General features: G+C 36.0%; 1 protein-coding gene across 6 annotated transcripts in view; it reads right to left on the bottom strand.

Moving 5' to 3' along the window:
• NR2C2 (nuclear receptor subfamily 2 group C member 2) overlaps positions 1 to 21,196 on the bottom strand; it is a 49,079-nt gene that overhangs the window by 11,869 nt on the left and 16,014 nt on the right. For all 6 annotated transcript variants that reach the window (XM_075053408.1, XM_075053409.1, XM_075053414.1 and 3 more), the window contains 12 exons: positions 20,503 to 20,613; positions 16,577 to 16,777; positions 15,249 to 15,351; positions 14,042 to 14,221; positions 11,973 to 12,120; positions 10,280 to 10,373; positions 9,730 to 9,863; positions 7,890 to 8,067; positions 6,750 to 6,871; positions 6,076 to 6,215; positions 2,528 to 2,665; positions 878 to 983 (listed from right to left, as the gene is read on the bottom strand). In XM_075053408.1, the coding sequence (XP_074909509.1) occupies positions 878 to 983; positions 2,528 to 2,665; positions 6,076 to 6,215; positions 6,750 to 6,871; positions 7,890 to 8,067; positions 9,730 to 9,863; positions 10,280 to 10,373; positions 11,973 to 12,120; positions 14,042 to 14,221; positions 15,249 to 15,351; positions 16,577 to 16,777; positions 20,503 to 20,574 (1,616 nt within the window). In that variant the 5' untranslated portion in view covers positions 20,575 to 20,613. The remainder of the gene's footprint in view (positions 1 to 877; positions 984 to 2,527; positions 2,666 to 6,075; positions 6,216 to 6,749; positions 6,872 to 7,889; positions 8,068 to 9,729; positions 9,864 to 10,279; positions 10,374 to 11,972; positions 12,121 to 14,041; positions 14,222 to 15,248; positions 15,352 to 16,576; positions 16,778 to 20,502; positions 20,614 to 21,196) is intronic.

The following is a 21,196-nucleotide window of genomic DNA, read 5'->3' as shown; positions in this document are numbered from 1 at the left end:
AGGCTTTTTTCTTTTGTGTTTTGTTTTGTTTTGTTTTTTAAAGATACACTACCCTCAGATGTTGCTTAAATGTATGGGATTGCATGCTTCTTTACATGGGGATACCTTTCACTGTAAAAGAGAACATGTTCTAGGATATATTGATAGACAGAAGTTAGAAATTCCCTTGTAGTACAGAGAATCATTGTGCTGATGAAATTTAAAATAGTTTTGAAGGAGATTATTAGAAAACAGGACAATTATTTCTAGCAAATAAGGAACAGGAACAGTTAAGAGATGAAAAAACAAGTTAGATACTTTGAAAGAGAAGTCCTTGGAAATTAAAAAAACACAAAGGACATGGGAATTTCTTGTAAACAGAAGCTGAAGAGTTGGTTCTCCACATGCAATCCTTATTTTTCCAAGGTTTATAAACTGAGTTTTAGTACTTTTCTGCACATGTAACTTGACAAACATTTAAAGGATGATAATCACCTTTTATTATCCCAAAGCCTCTGACGACTAACTTGAAAAAGGAGGCAGTTTGAATTAAAGTTTGATGGAGTAGAGGCAGTTACTCTTGAGACTTCTAATAAAGTAAGTATGTTTACTTTTCTAAACATAGCAATGAGATTCTCAAAAAAAAGACCCCAAACTAAAAAAAAAACCAGAAAGTACTCAAGTTTAATTTACATGGAAGAAGCTAGACAGCTATTCTTGCTTCTACCTATCTTTAAACAAACCTGTTTGCTTTTATGAACAAGGTTCTAGTTCTTTCTCATCAACAGTCAAAAAAGAACAGATGTCAAAAAGGAAATTTTTACATCAATGATGTTATTTCGTACTTTTGCCAGCTACAGCTCACAACATTACTTTGGGTACTATAGACAATAAATACCTATAAGTATCTTCTGGATAGGTTTTTTGTACATAGTCCTGCAATTCCATCTGTGCCTTCTCCTGGAATTTTTCTATTTGGGTTGAACTGGTCAGACCAGGGTGATCTAAAGAAACAAAACATTTCTGTATGTAGATTGTTTCCCTATACATTGTGAAATATATGTAGTTATAAGATTCTTGCATTTAATTTCATTTAAATATTTCTCTTGTATTGTGATGTTTAACATGTTAGCTGTATAAAGGAAACCACCCAATTGAACACTTGCTTCCTGGCTTCAGAAGTAGCTTGCTCACTTTTCTCTCTATAGCTGTGTGTATCCACAAGAAAGTGGAAAAAGATTAAGCCTGTAGGTATGTACCAGGCAATGACACTCCTAGCTCATGTTTCTAACCTTACATTTTTTAAAGTGTTTGCCTCTGTGATTTTGACTAACTATGCTGACTGAGCAATATCTAGGGTTGTTTTCTTGACACATCAGTTTCTCGACCTTCCCGAGTCTGTCTCATGTTTTAATTCCAGCTAGCTCAGCTCCTCAAAGACAGTCACATGATCAGAAAAAAACAGAAAATACCACATATATGACTATGCCCAAGTATCTTCTGTGTTGTGTTTGAACTGCTCTTCCCTTGAAACGGGACAGAGCTAGCTTGAGTTTGGAGAATTTCTTGGTCCTCCAACTTGAATAAAAACCCTAATAAACCTAACCCTAATGGTACAATCCGCAAAATAATTTCAAAAGCAAATTTCAGGACACCAATAGCTTCTAATTAAAGTAAGTTTTATTACAAAGAGAAAAATAGTATCAGTGCAACCCCCCTCCCCCAAACCTGATAACAAGATACTCCTTTTCTTTGTACTTTGTTAAATTCAACATGGTAAACGCCTTTGAATGAAAGTAAATAATTTACATTTATGAGCAAGATTTTCCCTTTCACTCAGCCTGTCAGCAGTTTTAAATTAACCTTTCTGTGTCCTAGGAACATTTCTCCACCTTTGCTGAAGGGACTGTCACTTCCCATTTCTTTCATGTCCTTACCTTATCATTCCAGAAAATCTTAAGTGTCTTCTTTGAGTAAATCCTCATATCTCATAAACACTGTTGATGATGCTTTAGTTGTCTGCTGTCATTTTTTTTGGTAACAAATGGAAGACAGCCTGTTTACATTTAGTTTTGGAGATTTTGTGGAAGTTCCATATAAAATACGGTGGTATTTCTGCTCATATTTCATTGATCCCTCTTATGAGTGTATTAAAAATACTAAAATTGAAGCCAATTTCTTTTTGTCACTTTGAGAATGTAGTTCCTCTAATCCTTCCTGCCATTTACTTCACTAATATTGCTAGTGCACATCCCAGATTAATTTATTACTCGTAGATTCTCAGTTGAAGGTAATTGAGAATCTAGTCTTCTAAGGTGGATGTACAGGAAATACCTGATATATTGGAACTGTAAATAACATGTTATGTTGCTCCAAAGTTATTTTCAAAACACATATTGTTTGTGATAAATCATTATGGAACAAACATTTTATCTGCACCTTAACAGACCAGTCTCATCTCAACACATTAATCTCATTAAAAAAATTGCTAAAACATTAACATATGAATGCTTATTATTTAAAAAGATACAGTTACTAAATTCCTTACCAGGGCTAAAGAGGACTATAGCTTTAAGGTATGCATATTCATATCCATCAATATCAAGCTTGGCCATGCTGTTACAGAACTCCTGAAGTTTCCAGATGTGTTCCATGACTTGCTTTATTCTGTCTCCAGAAAGTTTATCTACAAAAAGATATTGCTTACTATTTCATGTGAGCTCAAGTACATCTGATATATTAACTGATATCCTTTTATAAAACAAGTGAAGTGGCATTTTAAATTCTTTTGTGTCATTTGCTATCTTAAAACCACTTAACATATAAGGGTAGCCTCAACAATTATGGAAGTGAAGATTTATAAAGCTGAGTCAGACACAGAGCTAACAAACAGAATGTTAACTCTTTTGCATAATTTTGCCAGTACAGCATAATCTGCAACACCAATCTTATTCCAGTGTTGTACTATTCTGAGCAGACTCTCAAAAATGGTGAATTATTCCTCAAATGGCTAGAGTGATTCTGGGAATGAAGTGAAGCACAAAACAAATGCTATCACACAATCGTAGTTTTAAATTCAAACAGTATTGAGTTAGCTTTTCCAGAAGTGAATGCAAGAGCAGTAATGACAGTGGTACTTCTTCCTCTAGCTGTACTTTTAGAAGTGAATTTTTCATTTACTGTGGTAAATAGGCTTTCTTCCTTCTGAGTAAATTCACTGAAATACATGTACACAGATTCTTGCATTGTTTGAAACATCACATTCCTTCTGTTGGCTTCATATTTTTTCTTAAAATGTTGATTTAAAAAAAAAATCTTATATTATTTGTGGATAAGTTACAATTGAGTGGCATTAGCCGCTCAGCTAGGGAGGGAGAGATTTCTATTTTGGTAAACGTACCTTCTCTCTGACTGCATATCTGCAGACTAGTCACAGAATGAAAATCTTAAAAGATTACATTAAAATAAATCTTTGAATATATAATTACTCTTATCAAACTTCAGAGACAAGTCAATTCACAAGGGATAAAACTCTTTCTTGGGAAACACATTAGAATAATTTTATTCCAGTCATATCTCTAATGCTAATAATTCATATAATTATAACTGAAATTTTTTACCTTTGTCTGTACAGCTAATAGTGTATATCATTGCTTAGACCCGCGTGCCTTAAACTGAATCTTTGATGTAATTTATGATTATTTTACATATTTTCTGAAACCGCAATAAAAAGATTGAACAGAAGAAACATTTTTTGCACCATGTCCTGAAATAAGAATGAAAGCATAATCTACACTTCTAAAATACAGAAATTATGATACAAGTTTTTAGTTACTCAAGATGGATCAAGATAGACATAATGTAATGTTTTTATTTCTCTATTAAGTGGGAAATGATGGTGTAGACATACTCAGGAAAAGTGAACTTGAATTCCAGAGTTTCCAAATAGCCTCATCGCTAAAATGCTTCCTAGATAAAGTTCTGAAATTTCTTCACTTTGTTTTAAATTTTAAAGTTATAATATACAATATAATATTACAACTTTGCAGAATAGATAAATAAAACAAATCATCAACAAATCATAATAAAACAAATAATCCTCTTTTCTTGGCCAGTGTCAGCTAACACAGTATGACTGGAAGTACAGGTTGTAGAACAAATTTTTTTTTTCTTTTTTGAGACATGTGAACAGAAGTGGAGCCAGCTTAAGACTGTAATAGCCCCACCACTTCCTCCTCCACAAACTCATTGCCTGGGGTGTAGGTGGAATAGACAGCTCTATTTATTCTGACAGATAGAATTAAAAGCCTAATGTTGTGCAGAACATACAATGTGCGTGCTTCCCTATTGGTATCTGAAAACTTTCGCCTCTCTGTGCAGGAAAGGAGTATCAGTTTGTTGTATTTTGAGGGCTGTCCAGGCTCTCTTAAATTACAAAAAAAAAAAAAGAAAAAAGAAAAAAACCCACCCTATATTCATTATGAAAGCATACTGTCCATTAAAGAATCAAATTTCTGTCTAATTTACTTTATCATAATGAAAGTAATAAAGTAGATTAAAACAAATGTACTTAACTAGGACTGAAGGATATTAAACATTTTTTTTCAGATTATCTACTTCTGTACATTTTATAGTTCTACAATCAAGTTTTACTCTCTTCAATTGTCCTAGTTTCAGCTGGAATAAAGTTAATTTTCTTCTTCGTAGCTGGTATAGTGCTGTGTTTTGGATTTAGGATGAGAATAATGCTGATAACACACTGATGCTTTAGTTGTTGCTAAGCAATGTTTCTACGAAGTCAAGGACTTTTCAGCTTCTCATACTGCCCTGCCAGCGGAGGCTGGGGGTGCACAAGAAGTTGGGAGGGTACACAGCCAGGACAGCTGACCCAAAGGAGCCAAAGGGGTATTCCATACCATATGATGTCATACCCAGTATATAAACTGGGGGGAGTTGGCTGGGGGCACCATGGCTCTGGGATTGGCTGGGCATTGGTCAGTGGGTGGTGAGCAATTGTACTGTGCATCACTTGTTTTATATATTCTATTATTATCCCTTCCTTTTCTGTCCTGTTAAACTGTCTTTATCTCAACTCACTTCTTTTTTTTCTTGTTTTCTCCTCCATCCCACTGAGTGGGGACAGTAAGAAAGCGGCTGTGTGGTGCTTAATTGCCAGCTGGGGTTAAAGCACAACATCAGTAAAAGCCTATTTTCTAATTTTTGCTGTGTGCACAATAAAGGCACCACAAAAATCATCAAACAATTTGGTACCAAATAGTATCCTGTAACTACTTTTAACTCACATTTAAGTTTAAGCTAGATTTCATGTAATATGCTGTGTTTGCACAGTTTAAAGCTGCTAGTATTGTTTTTTCCTCCTATTAAAAACGGAATGTTATTTTCACGCTCATCAATTGTATTGATTGGGAGCATCCTTAAAGAAAAGAATGAAAAAAAGCAACGATAACAGATTATCATACAGTCATCACTATCAACAGGCCAACACTGAATTAAAAAATAAAATTACATATATCTTCTTCTTGTTTAATGCTTCAGAAGGTACTTCAAAATACATTAATCATTACTGCATTATAGCAGTATCCAAAACCATTATACTTGCAAGAATATTCTTGTTGTGATACTTGGCAAATGCTGTAGTTTTATACTGTAAAGAGGAGAAGGAAAGTTCTGGAAGGAAAAAAATCTCGTGCGGTCTGAAAGAAGACATCATTATTCCAAGCGGAAAAAAAAATTACATCTGGATGGAAGGAAAGCTCTGTGAGCACACCCAACTTTAGGACGTACTTGTCTTTCTCTATACTGCCAGCCAGATATAGAAGACAGGAGAATACGTTCCCCAGCCTTATCCCCATTTCTTCTATGGACACTTCTATCCCATAGAGATCTCACAGAGCAACAAAAGTTGTAGATCACGAGAAGAAAGGTAATTATGCAAGAGAAGGCTTCTCCTTCCCCTGGATCCTGGGGAACAATTCTGCCACCGATTAGGAAAAATCTTGTCAGAAATGTTATACAAATGCCCCTGTAGTGTTCAGAGGACTGAACATGTACCAGAATCACAAATTGAAAACATACCTTCCTGTATGCTGTTCTGGAGATGGTTGACAATAGCTGCTAGGATAGTAGACAGACTCATTACCTGTGCACACTGTGCCAGGCCTAAGGTAAACAGCTCGTTCCAGCAGGCACGCACAAGGCTTGTATTACAGTCCTGCCTATAAACAACAGAAAATCAAACAACTGTAGGTAGTTTTCATATCAGGTTGGTATTACCCTATGTGTAATTATGTTAATTATAACAACTAATTATGTTAATTATAACAATTAATAATAAGGATTAATGTATTGCAAACCGCTTTACTAAAAGACATATATTAGCCAATTACAAGTATTTTAAAAAAGCAAAAAGAAGCAATAGGCTGACTACAGGAAACCATTTCAGGTTATCTGTAAAATGGTGCTCACCAGTTCTTTACCAAGATATATTTCTACAAACTAAGTGCTTGCTTTTGATTCGGCTTTAGCTTCTGTAACTGCAGTAACATCAGATATTGTAGTTATCCCCTCCTCTGCCATCTTCTATTTTATTCTTCAAAAAGGAGACTATTGCACAGTCTTCACACATTTTAAAGAATTCATTAAAAATTAAACAATATCGTAATTTAAAAATTCAAAATAGCTGAAAAGTGTTCAGATCAGTGCTTAAATTCATTAGAAAGCGAACCGTTCAACATAATATGTCCATTTACCCAAGAGCTTGAAATGCAGGTATGGACCTAGCCCAGTGCATAGAGAGGAAAAGTAGTCGTGATGCTGACTCACAAATGTAGTGTACATTAAGGTACTCTGGCATTGGACTGGGCATTGTCAGCTGCAAAAAATAAAAGTACAGCACAATATATATAGTTCAGACATAAAACAGTTTTTATTATCGATGAAATAACCAGTGAAAACATTCAAACTACTCTCATAGTCTGTCATAAGCAACTGTGTGACAAGAAATTGCCAAAGGAAAACTGTACTAAATGACTCATTACTACTGGCAAGGAATGCAAAATGGGAATAGGAGACAAGAAATTATGTGGGAGAGAGCTCAAATGTTTCCTTTTAAAATGTTTTAATATTAATTTAATAATAATTAAATCTATAAATTTCATTGGTCTGTGGAGTGTTGGCTAGCATCACAGTGCTACAAAAGATCTTTTAAAACAAGATCTTTAAAAGCAAAATAAAATCTAAGTATCTAAAATGGGAAAGTCAAGTAATATGAATCTACAATCACAAAACATCATTAATGGGAATAAGCAGGTTATGATAAAAGTTTGACTACATTAAGTATTACTTATTTCAGTAATGATCTTTGTATTTCTTGAAACAGTGAAATTTGATTACAGCAAGATGAACACCCTTATTGTTTCTCGCACACTGTTTATCAACACATGTGTGTGTTTGTATTCCGCTGAAGCTGAAGCATCTCTAAAATGCAAGACCTTTTTCAATGGTCTAACCATAAGCATCTAAGAAGGCACTGTAACCTCTCTTTATATGAAGGAGCCTTTTAGTTGAAGGTCTTACACTATGTAGTATTATAAATGAATTAAGCAAGACATCATACTATATGGATGATATGAAAAATTATTATCAACAACATTGGAAAGTGAAATAAATTTTAAAGCGTCCTTTTGTCTATGAAAACATCTTATGAAATAACATCTATACTCTGAGATACAGCATGCAAGAGTGAAAATTGTATTAGAAGCTTTGTAAAAGCAGATGTTATCCTAGATTATATTGCCAAAATTAAATATAAGATTAAAGAAAACATAGTAAACTAATTTTGGTTTATATCATAAGTGTTTGCTTAGTAAGACATTTAAAGAAGCACATACCTTAAATGTGACATGTGTATCTGTAAGTAGGGGTCCTTCCACTTCAATAATTGGTGTTGACTGATCTCTACTGATTACATGAATATTCCCTCCTCCTGTAGGATCCATCCCATCTGCCAAGTTATGAGCTGCTGTACCATCTGTGGTATTAAGTGCTTTAGCCAAAGTATCAAATGCCCTGAAAAAAAAAAAAAAAGTAATAAACAATGAAAGAGTGCTTCCTTACACCTTAAAAAAATTCATAGTAGTACTTAAATTAAACGCTATAAAGTATTTCCACTTAGAGGCAACATATACAGGAACTGTTCATGCTAAGACACAAGGTCAGAGATTTCATTACAACCTGGCCCCTCTGTACTGTTTGGACATTAGTAAAAGGAATAGATCTGCCCATATTTTACTGGTAAAAGATCTCCACTGTACGGGGGGAACTTTCTACTACTGTAAATCCCACTCTAATAGTTTTATGCTAGTATATGTACTCGTGAAGGGGTCTCTTGCACTTACCATTCACTATCCCCTCCTTCTCACCTTGGAATGTTTAACAGATTATGTGAGGATTATAGACCAGATGCACCCTGGAGAACACCCTGCAGTCCCTGTCCTTCATGTCCAATTTCTTGGAACATTGGAGGATAGTGTGGTTCTCTTCTAGACAACATGCCTGAATTTCCTTTCCCTTAATATGAGACATGGCCAGGCACTCCTGATCTCACAGTACAGACAGAGCCTTAGAAACCTTATGACAGTAACAGAAAAGAGACTGGTCCCTGGACTCCTTTATACTCAAGCTGTAGCTGGACCATTGCCAAAACAAGGCAGTGTAAATTCCCTTCTTATGATAACAGAGCTTAGATTTAAACAAGAATTTTGTGCTCCATTTCATACTAGTGGACAGTATGATGGTATAGTGCTGTTTTGCCAGTATTTTTGTCATGAAGTTTTGGGGAGGGATTTTGTGGGGGTTTTTTGTGCTTTAAAGAAAGAGTACAAGGTTGACATAAGTTGAAGTGTCAAGTATTTTAAATATCAGTTCACTCACTTGAAGAGTTTAAATAAAAGACTTAAGAGCCTGAAGTTAAGCTCCTCTTTAAAATCTTCTACTTGAGAAAGAATGGACAGTTTTGAGGCCAAGTATTTTTCTTATTTCACTATACTGCCAATTTATGTTGTCCTTCAAACCCCACCCCTCACCCCCACCCCCCAAAAAATCCAATGCCCCAACTCCACAAAAGCCCCACCAAAAACCCCAACCGTAAAAATCTCAAGCTCTGCTGGGAATTTCAAGATTCTATGTTTCTTTTTCCCATTTTTCTCATTAATAAAGACAACAAAGACTTCAAACTCTTTCTAAACATTAAAAAAAAAAAAAAAAGTTATTAATCTTAGTTTAAACACATTTTCCTTACATTACCAGCAGGTATTATGGCAGCACAATCTCAAAAAGAAATCCACAGTAATACAGACCGCTAAAGAGCGGAGCTAAGGGCATAAGCATTGTGCAGGAGAAGCTTCCATATAACAAGCCTATCAAATAAAACAGTACCAAAGTGTTGCTATTCTCAGAGTCTCTCAAGGTCACAAACTAGTCATTTAATATTTTTCTGAGTATGAAATCTGGTCTAGCTTCAGAACACTATATTTATAACACAGGACACAGTTCTTCACAAGAGGACAACAGCCAAACCTGGTTTTCTAAAGAACTGTTTTTGTGCTTCAAAGCTGGGGGCAATCTCTACTGTGTTTGTCGTCACAATGCCAAATTACTCCAATGAATGAGTGTAAGTACACACCACACAGAATACAAATTGCTAAATAAGATGCAAATATAAATGCATACCGTGTAATCTCACTTGCAGATTGCTCTTCTTGTTGAACTTCAGAAGTATCTCCATTATTTAGTGACTCACTAAGATTAGCAAGAGATGTTACAACATTTGCTAGTGTTCCTAAAGCACCTTGGCTTGTTTCAGCCTAAAAAGGAAGAACCATATTAGTAGATCAAAATGATAGGTGGTGTATCATACATAAATTTTTCCCATTTTTAATGTTTGTGTTCTTTTTCCCTTATGTACCTTTCTCTTCCTCCTGAACACCTACAGAAAGAACAGTGGCTCACAATGATCTTTAAATCCTATTGTAATCATCAATCCTAGCCCCGGCTGACATATCATGTGGGGAACTACCTGTGGCTTACCTTTTGCAGAAATATGCCCATGAAAAGAAATCGTGTTCCTGTTGATCAGCTAATTACCTCCATTCATGCAGATCTTCAGACTTAACCCAATCTTATCTTCTCAAGAGCAAGAATTATTTGTGTCTATGCACATAGCTAAAATAATCTGAGCAAATTAATATATATGTTCAGAACTTAACTGAAAGAATTATACCTTGGAGTCAGCAGCTAGGAGGACTGTACCATCATCCCTGATCAAAGGCTGCTGAATATTCACAAGCATTCCTGGATCAAGAAGACCTGCTGACCTGTTCAAAAGCATAAGGCATCTGACAATCAATAGTATTTTACATTAATCAGAAGAATGTGTAACAACTTATGGCAGAATAAAAAGGACTACCAAGTTTTAAATTAACAATTTAAAGAAGCTTAGAGTTTATTCATCAGGGTTTAAGTCTTTCTGAAACAGTTTCCAAAAACTAGCTTGAAAGACAGAAAGACTGGAATATGTTCTCCTTTCCTGTGCAAAAGCAATGACAACTTCCCAAATAGATATCCTCTCATTTGCTTTTTATGCTGGTTTATTCTGTTATAAGGGTTGTTGTCTTCTCATGCTCTCAGAAGTCACTTAATAGCTGTAGAGTTATACATTAGACTTTGGAGGAAGGCATAACTATGCATTCTAAGTTAGACAATGGACAGCACTGAAGAAAAAAGTTATGTCAAGAAAAGATATTTTACATTCCAAAATACAGTCATAAACAGTCATGTAATTAAGGTCTGCATAAAATCTCTGCTGCCTTCACTTCTGCTACTTTTTGACCAACCATCCTTTGCCTTTGCTGTATCTAATTTAGGGAGACAGTGGGAAGTCTGTTACTTATGTAATACTCCAAGTCTGCATAACCCAATACAAATGCACACAGGACAGGTTCAGGCTGCAGGGTATTTATAGTTTAAGGTGTCTAACAACTAACATTGTGAACTACCACAGGCAGTAAATTGTTATGAATCCTACATAAATAACAGTCACACTTAATGACTATTAATATTGTTTATAGGACTGTAAGGGATCTGTAGCACAAGGAAATCTCAAAGAAGCAAATGTGTCTGTGAGCAGTACTTTTGAACAATCTGACTTGCAAATGTGAACACTGAAAAACTATTATCCAAAAAAACTGTAGCCCAATCTTCCTAACTGCAGTGTCATTTGTTCAACAAAGAATATATATATATATAAACTGAATATTGAGATCCAATATCTTTAGGTGGTTATTATCCATTCGTAAACTTACTGGACCTACAGTTTTAAAAATGTGATTATTTAACCTAGAGTTCTTTTTTATTCTATTCAGAAAAAAACAAATCTTGCCTCCGTTTATTATAATGCACATTTCCACGCCCACTGCCTATAAAGACAACTGAGAGCATGGGAACTGTCTCAGAATATCTTCCATACAGTAAAAGGAAGCTGCTGTTCTTGAAACTGGTCTCTTGGGATCTGAATCGGTAGTCACTGCAGTCTCTTCTACTACCATCCTTAGGATAAGGAAGCCTGAGCCTGCCATTTGCAGATTTGATTTCAGAGAAGTGCTAACCTGAATGCATCACAGCGTAAGCTTACATGCTTTTTGCTTGAATATCACATGTGCCCTGCCTGTGCTTTGACCTGTCTGGACAAGTGCCAGCTCTGAACTGAAAACCACCCAGCTGTACTCAGACACAAAAACTTTCATGAGAAGCAGAACAATCTAGGTTGGTCTTGGCAACGGAAACAGATGATTTGTGAATTGGAGCTCTTTTCTGTCCAATTCTTTAGAGCAGAGCGGAAAAAAGAGTACAGGTGTGCCTGCAAAGTAATACACAGAAATAACCTTAAACAAGACACGTTAAACCGCGGTACTCACCGCGTCCCATCTTTATCTGCCACAAATGTTGGAGTTGCTATTAGAGGGCTTCGTAGATCTTTTCTAATATAGATTTTTTCCGTGGAAGCTGCACAGTTGGTTGGTTTTTCACGTTGCACATCAAAAGGCTTTCTTTCACTTTGAACCGCTACATAAAGATAGAAACATGCAGATTTGAAAGGAAGTAATTCAACTGAAAAATACAAAAAGAAAGTAAAATTCTCACAGCAGGATTTCAGTTTGCACAGTTATGATGGTGTATCAGCTCAGTGCAAAACTGGAAATTTAATATGAAGGCTGAAGAAACACAGGGTCCCATTTTCCTGTACCTGTAATTATGTACATTTTCAACTAAGAAAGTCACAGATTGATCATTTGCTTTAAGTTTTGGTGAACTGGAGTCAAAGCTTGCCGTTTCATTGGCATTTAATAAGATGGGACATTCTGCAAAATGTGTTTTCAAATTGTTTTATTTATTTATTTTTTTTTACAGGTAAAGCTATACCTAAATGTTAGACGCAGTCATACTCTGGATGATTCAAAACAATGCAAACCCAGAACGAACCCAGATAAAGTCAAGACAGGCAAGTTATGTGAGAGATGCACGTTAATTCCCTGGGAGACGAGTCTCTGCATGATATGCAATTCACTCACATCCATTCATTCCACCCAGTTAGGGAACAGTGTTCCAAAACTAACCTTTTCAGAATTTAAAATATTTCTAATTGATAACTGGAAGAAAATAAGCTCAGTCTCCAATGTGCCAAAGAAGTGTGGTAAATCTTTTAATAAAAATAGTAAGAAACAGCAACTTCATAATTTTAAAGGAAGTGAAAAGTGCATCTTTGTAATATTAAGGTATTATTATTAAACAGATTACAGAAAGTTATCTAGAAACTTAAGCCACGAAACTTTACAAACTCCTCTATAGCTTGGCATAACATTCAACTGCATCAATTTTTCACCTGAAAATGAGGATAATAAAATGAATAAAAGACTATGAGGATAATAAAAGAATTTTTAAGTGTTGTACTAATTAATTCTCACAACACTTTGCAAATGTAAGGCATAATATAAGTGGAGACAACATTTCTGTGCTATTCGTTGTACTAATTTATCATACAGCAGTTATTGCTCCAGAAGATTAACATTATTAACATGCAAAAAAAATTTTCAATGCTCCTCTATAGCCATTTTGAATATAACAGCAAAATACAGGGGTATGTCTCTCTCTACCCTCATAACCAGCAAGAGTTATTTAGTACTTGATTTTATTCTTGCTAATATCGTTACTGTCAGCAAAATTTAGAGGCTTAAAAGTAGGTATATCCATTTTGTTGGCTTGGTGGATACATAAACATTAATCAAAAACCTGATGCAAAGTCCAATGAAGTCAGTGAGCATATATCCTAATCATATTGGGATAAGAAAGGTTTAGCTTCTGGAAATGCAGCAATTCCTGTTGTACAAATGTCTCCCCCTATACTTAGCACAGTGTGTGCGAAGCACAACAATCATCACTGCAGGCTTGGAGTTCCAGAATGCAAATACAACAAAGATCTCCCTATTTACAGCTTAAAGTTCTGCCTCCCTTGAACTCAGTGGTTAGAACTTACCCTGCCTAGATCAGAGTGGAAAAGGAAAAGTTTTTGTTGCTTCACCTTAAATTCTCCATAAATTTGTCACAAAACAACCAGATAACAGGCTTCACGTAGCAGGTAAGGTAAGCAGATTCTGAACATGGAACATTAGACTCAGATTTATGTCCATCCATGTTAAATTATTTTCTAGTATAAACATACACTGTGTTTGTAACATGCATTCTAAGAGAGGCTTTAACTGGGCTTCTCAAAGATTACAGCAGTATGAGACATGGTTCAAAACAAATCACTATTGCACCTCAGACATAAAATGGTGATGAAGTAAAGGTACGGTAGACGCTTTGGCTGCCTAAAGTTCCATTTCCTTCAAGCAACACACACCGAAATGGAGTGAACCCACTAAAAAGTGGTGGTCCACGCATTTATTATTTGGTAGGCACAGTAGCACATTGGGTACTTAACACTCACATTCCATTTTCATGCCCATCTCTAGACATTTCTTAAGCCTACAAAACTGGCAGCGATTCCGATGGTGTTTATTGATGATACAGTCCTGGTTGCTACGACAACTGTAGGTCAAATTCTTCCTCACACTCCTTTTAAAGAAACCTTTGCATCCCTCACAGCTGACAGCACCATAGTGGCGACCTAGGAAACATATATATTGTTATCAGATGGAAATTACTTACATTTTAGCATAGAAATATTTATCTTAAGCAAGTAAAACATTGTAAAAGTCACCCTTTAAATTTATTTTGTATTCTTACCATCATTTTGGACCATGAAAGCATTGTTAAAGTCTTACAGGATGTTTCTTGTTTACTTATTGTCAGGGCTTTTAAGTGGGAAAGCGGAGAGAAGAGAGGAAGGCTAAGCCTATTTCTGAATGAGGCGCCTGTGAAGTGGTAGTTCCCATTCTGGACAAGTACAGATGCAATTCCATCTGCTGTTACAGATTATAGGATACATTAAAAGAACATACAGGCTAAGAGTTTAAGTAATTCCAGAATATAAGTAATTCTACAATAAAATTTGAAATGCAATCTTAATTTAAAATTCCTAAACACTTAAAAGAATAAAAGAAAGTGAGACAGAGAGACAGAAAGATGTCTTCTCTGTAGCAGGAAAGCACAGTCCGCTTCCGTGGCTGATATACAAAATTTACCTCGTAGGCTCCTTGTTACTGCATGGATCTGAAACACTGAGGATTCACTTGATCTCTACTTGCCTTTTTCTGTGATAGTAAAAGGCCAAAATCTACCGGGAAGTCATAAGTTTGTTAGAGAGCACTAAGAAGTGTTTTCCTGGAGTAGGTAGACTTTTCTAGGTGACATGTTTGTTGCATGGTTGCCCATAGCTGTGGGGAACTGGACTAAATGCTTCAAATACTCTCTTTCAGGTACCAGGAGCTATTCAATCGTTATTTTGTCTTTCAGCACATGCCAATTTATCATGCACTCCAGCTGTGAAGTACAAACTAATATTCTTCCAAGCAGAGTTTAACTACTCTATGTGTATAGATACAAAGTATAATGTTATCTTTTTCCATTTTGGCCTCAATTGCTTTTGCCATCAGCATGGCTAAAAATCAGTTTAAATACATGAAACTTCCTCCCTTCATCCCAGTCATCCTTTCAATCAAGTTTCTTGAATACTACTTTCTGTGCTTCCTTACCTGATGCTTTATCGCCACAGACTACGCAATATTCTACTACCTGGGGCCGCTGAACATCAGCTTTTCCCAGCAAACGTTCCACTGAAGCAGAGTCTGTCACTATCTAAAACAAAATTCCAGAACAAAAAGAGGTAATTAGCCAATATTTCCTTCTGACATGAAAGTAAGAAGCTTTGCCTAAAAAAACAAGATTGGCGTATCAACTGAGAAGAGGTGGTGGAATTTGAGAATAAGTATGACGTGGAATGAAATTAAGTAGTATAAAATGCAAGCTACTGAGAGTTTTTACTGTCAATAGTGAGACTGTTGAAAGTCATAGCAAAACAAATTCCCAATAAAACTCCTAGCATTGTTCAGTACAAATAAGTTTCTTCACTCGTGCAGCCAACAGTATTCTTCCCTTCTTGCAATTACTCTCAAACAGCTGCTGTATTTTAGCCAAAGATGGTTGTATTTCAGATGCTGTTCCCATCTATCCCTTCTCTAGCTATTAGGGGTATACGGTTCAGAGGGGATAGCCTGAAGCTGAGATCCATTATAGAAACAGTTTAGCTTCTGAAGGCCTTGGATTCCAAAACTTCTGTTCAGAACATTCCACTTAACACAGGAAAACTTAAAAAAAACCCCAAACCAACAACCCCAAACACACCCTCTGTAACATCAGGTAATCATTTAGCATAGTAAAATAAATTTAAAAAGAATGTTAATACAATTTTTCAAATATTTAGGTAAGAATGATACTTCACCCTGTAAAATATTCTCTATTGTAACAGCAGCAATAGGGACCAGGTGCTTTCTTTTTTTTTTAAGACTGCTAGGAAGAAATCTCAAATTTCACTATAGATAGATTATTGCTTATATAATTTGTTTTGCAAAGCTCCTATTGGTCTGGATTATGCTCAAGACCCACAAACAACTATAGCAGAGGACAGCTTCTGCTACAAAGATCTTTTACTGTAATGTCTTGATGCTGCATTGTGAATGTAAGTTTGCTCAGGTGAGTTGTATCTCTATACCTGTGAATTTTTAACAGACCATCTGAAATCCTGGCACTCCTCACAAGCACCATCTTAAGTATTTATACGCCCTTGGAATTTTAATGAGAACACATAACAAGGGATGACGAGTGCAATGGAATGCATGAGGAACGTGAAGACAGGAGGATTTATGATTGAATAATGAAGGCTACAATTAGTAGGTCTAATCCATGTAATTTGATCTTTAGAAAACTATTGCAATTTGTCTTAAAGCAATTATAGACTTAAATAATCTAGAAGTCAAAAACTGAAAAACAAAAATCTATGATCTATTTCAATTACTATATTTACCTGAATTCTGCCTGGCACAATGTTGTCCGTGGTGGTAAAGATAAGCTGTTTGGCATTAGATGTCTCAGGTGCTGCCAGTATCACCTTTCCTGCACCAGTTCCATCTGGACTGGCTAAAATAAACTGTTGCTTTGGAGACACAGCTGAGTCCACTGCTGTCACTATTTGGATTTTTTGACCTGTTTGCTGATCTGTCACAATCTGTAAAACACATAGAAAAATTTTATGAGCCACAGTAAACTTTGTTTTAAAACCTTTCATTTTGCCTCAGAATTATATCATACTCTCTAATAATCGTCCTTGTTATTTATTATTTTGCTATTTGTACATTTATTACACTGGTACAAAGTTATTGCAGCGACCTACATAAGTGCAAAACAATAAAAATCAAATCAAATATATACGTATATGTATCTACATACCTACTGCATAGATGGAAAATACTAGACAGAGTTGTGAAAAGTGTAAGTCTGATATTGTTAATGATGAAGAGATATGGGGCAACCTTGTAATCACATTTAATTGTTCAAAAGGAGTTAGATATACTGGATCCCAGACAGAATAAGAACAAAATGTAATGTTAAGGACTGCAGCTGATAAACAGCAGGTATATATGCAGGGTATACTCTGCTTAGTGAGACAGCATCACAGAAATTTCATAGAATCATAGAATATCTTGAGTTGGATGGAACCCATAAGGATCATCGAGTCCAACTCCCTGCTGCTCGCATGACTACCTAACACTAAACCACATGACTAAGAGCATCATCCAGATGCTCCTTGAACTCTGACTGGCTTGGTGCCATGACCACTTCCCTTAGGAGCCTGTTCCAGTGACCGACCACCCTCTCAGTGAAGAACTTTTTCCTAATGCCCAACCTGAACTTGGCCTGACAGAGCTTCATTCCATTTCCTCATGTCCTACCGCTGGTCACCAAAGAGAGCAGATCAGCACCTCCCCCTCCACTGCCCACCTTGAGGAAGGTATAGACTGCGATGAGGTCTCCCCTCAGCCTTCTCTTCTCCAAGCAGAACAAACCAAGTGACCTCAGCCACTCCTCAGAAGTCTTGCCCTCAAGATCCTTCACCATCTTGGTTGCCCTCCTCTGGACACACTCTAATAGATGTCCTTGTTATATTGAGGCGTCCAAAACTGCACAGTACTTGAGGTGGGCCGCACCAGTGCAGTGTAGAGTGGGACAATAACCTCCCTCAACCAGTTAGCTATGCTGTGTCTGATGCACCCCAGGATACAGTTGGCCCTTTTGGCTGCCAGGACACACTGTTGACTCATACTCAACTTGCCATCAACCCAAACCACTAGATCTCCTTCCACAGGGCTGCTCTCCAGCCTCTCATCACTCCATTTGTATGTATAATCAGGATTACCCTGTCCCCAGTGCAGAATCCAGCACTTGCTCTTGTTAAATTTCATATGGTTGGCAATTGCCCAGCTCTCTAGTCTATCCAGATCTCTCTGCAAGGCCTCTCTACCCTCGAGGGAGTCCACAGCTCCTCCTAATTTAGTATCACAGGCAAACTTACTTAAGGTACATTTGACTCCTACCTCCAGATCATTTATAAAAACATTAAATTAAAAATTACTCCAGCTGACAAAAAAAGCAGAGTGGTAGATTCTTGAGATTTGTATTCATTTTGTATATATCTGACTATGAAAGTTATTTTGATATTATTCATTTACACATTTGGCCTAATGTCAGAGTTAAAGCTATTACTGAAAATAAAATGTGAAGTGAATTTACACACACTGATATTCCTATTAAATTGACTGTACTAGGTGTCACAATAACAGTGTATTTATTTCCCTAATTTTGATTACCTAGACTTTTTATCTAGTTGTTGTGCCTTTTATGTTAATATGTCTTACAGAAAGTAAGACATATGCTAATAGTTTAATAGTAAGACTATGCTAATAGTTTTACTAAGCTAGAATGCCTTAAAAAGGCACTAGAACTACCAAAAGCAGGAGAACTACCAAAATTACACAGCTGATGATTTTTCTACATTACAGAAACTCTTTAGGAAAGATTCATCTCATATTTTGTGACTACAAACCTAAAGAAACTTGCACAAAGGCAATAGTACTCAAAGGTGGGGATGAAGCCAGCCTACTATTGAATTTTGGACAAGAGAGCTTTTCAGGGACTCTTTAGATTCTTATATGTACAGAATAGAATAAGCCATTTTAGGTCTCATATGCATAAACGTTTCAGTGTGTTAAGTGTATGTAGTCTACAAACATAAAGCTCCAAAAAAGCTCATAGGTTAAAGGACAATCATTACCCCTCAGTCCCATTGCTGTAAAACTGTTAAGTTGTAAAGCTCCCCAGAGTTTTCCCTGCTGAGATTTCTTCACATTTTCATATAGATCTTAACTGTTAATGGGACAATTCACAGCCAAATCTAATCTTGGATTACGACTGACACTGCTAAGATATTGCCTGTATTTGTTTTGAGGAAGGAGGAATACCCTTTTCTCATCCTAGTATTCTCCTTCATCATGGAGCCATAGGTTTTTTTCAGAAATATCAGTGATAAAAGGAGGTAGATTATTTTGCAGAATTGAACAAAAGTTGCAATGTAAATACCTACCTTATGAATGCTGAATATTCATTATGCTTCAGTTATACATGTTGTGAGAACATCTACCTTGCAATGAAATATTGATACATATTGATATGGTTACTCTACCACGCAAAATAGAGATTATGTTACCAGACAACTGTATGAAAAATAGAAACCTGCCATCATAACAGAATCTTGAGAATCAGCATATGAAACAATAAGGCTACCTGATTCCACCTTTTGTTGATAACTTTAAGGAATAATATCTTAAATAAAATACATAGCTAAATGTTGTTGATAACCGAAGAACATCTCCTTGGTGCTGTCTATAAAGAAAAATCATAGAGACTTCTTTGTAATTTTTCATGGATCAGATATAAGCACTGATGACGATAAATAACTAAGACAAAAAAATTAGGCTGGATAAGAAGTGAATGATATTTAGGTTCATAAGAAAAACTAACAATGTACATCATTATACATGCTGCGATTTGAATCTTTGAAAATAACATTACAGAAAAAATCGTATCATGTATAGTAAGTATAATGACAATGTCAAAATAATTTAAAAAGTGTTTTCAGGGCTGTTCATAGGGGCAGTACCCACCCACTCTGATCAAGACACATCCAAAGAAGAGTCCACCCTGTGATGGAGGCTGCATTGCCAGGACTGTTCCAAATGCCATGGAGTACAAGATCCTGTTCTCCAGCACCACCTCTGGCAGAAGTACATGGGAGTATTGTACTGGCACAGAACAAGGTCAAGGAGGGCAAAAGCTCAATATTGCAGTACAGCAACACTCTAGTAACACTAATACTTAACAATTCTTGTATCATTTCTCACTGCATACATTCTGATAGATCAATGGTATCTTTATATTATCTATCAGTAGCCGACCCAATGTGCAGCATTCCCAAAGGCTAACTTTATCCTAAATAGGCTAGTCTCCCACTGGCTCCTAAATATGGGGGGGCTAAGGGGGGTGGGGGGGGAGAGAGAGAGAGAGAGAGAGAGGAATGCCCTTGGAGATGATCTTAGGTGTTCTGTTGACAATGTCTGCCCATTTGCTATGGCTAGAGCTCAGGAGATTTGTATACGTAGGCTGTTTAACCTCTGCAAATATTCCTCACTGACTACATCATCAACACAATTATTATATACAGCCAACTAGTCATCACCAAATACATGCTGAGGGAGAAAAAGAGTTTTAGTTGGCACTAAAAATGATCTGTCCTCATAAAATTAAAGGAAGTCTTCCATAGACTTCAGTATGCTTTTGTATAAACCTGAAGTGGGAGGAGGAGAAAAAAAAGAAGTTACTTAATAAACAGATTTTTACCTGAATGCGTTGTGGTGAAGCTACAGAGGAGTCTGTGGAAATTATCTGGATACGTTGGGAAGGGCTTGTCATCACTGGAGATTCAGATAGTGAAGTCTGAACAGTCTGCACCTGTAAATAATATACAGAATTTTAATTTACTGTTGCAGGACCGAACACTTTGAAAAATACATATATTTATTAAAGATCAGATGGCACTATAGCATGGAATCTAAATTTATTGGAAAGGTTACAGTTATTAAACCAACTTGGATCTGTTTTCAATGAATTATCAATACATTGGTTTTTTGGGGGAACAGAATGAATCTGATAGATGACCAAAACCACAAAACCAAACCATCACCACCACCCCCCGCCCCAGTAAATCACTGGATAATTACTATGTCATCCTTCAGCTTACTGAAATGCAGAAATACTTTTTTCAACTTTCAATTATATATTTGCCTCATTTTTTGCTTCTGTAAAACAAAATACACCGTACATGCAGAAACGTATAATGTTAAATAATTCACCTTTTAATAATTTTAAAGTATTTCATTAAATACTTTTTTCATTTTCAGGTAGAAAAGCTTCCTCTAGGCCCCTAAATAAAAATGTCCTCAACCCCAGGAACATATATGGGATGAGAGATAACACAGAATTTGTTGGAAGAGTGCACAGAACTCCTATCTGACCAAACTGGCCTTTAGTTTTT

This window comes from Buteo buteo, chromosome 21 (assembly GCF_964188355.1).
Source record: "Buteo buteo chromosome 21, bButBut1.hap1.1, whole genome shotgun sequence".
Taxonomy (NCBI): domain Eukaryota; kingdom Metazoa; phylum Chordata; class Aves; order Accipitriformes; family Accipitridae; genus Buteo; species Buteo buteo.
The sequence above is the reverse complement of the archived record's forward strand: the minus strand, read 5'-3'. Positions and strand labels throughout refer to the sequence as shown.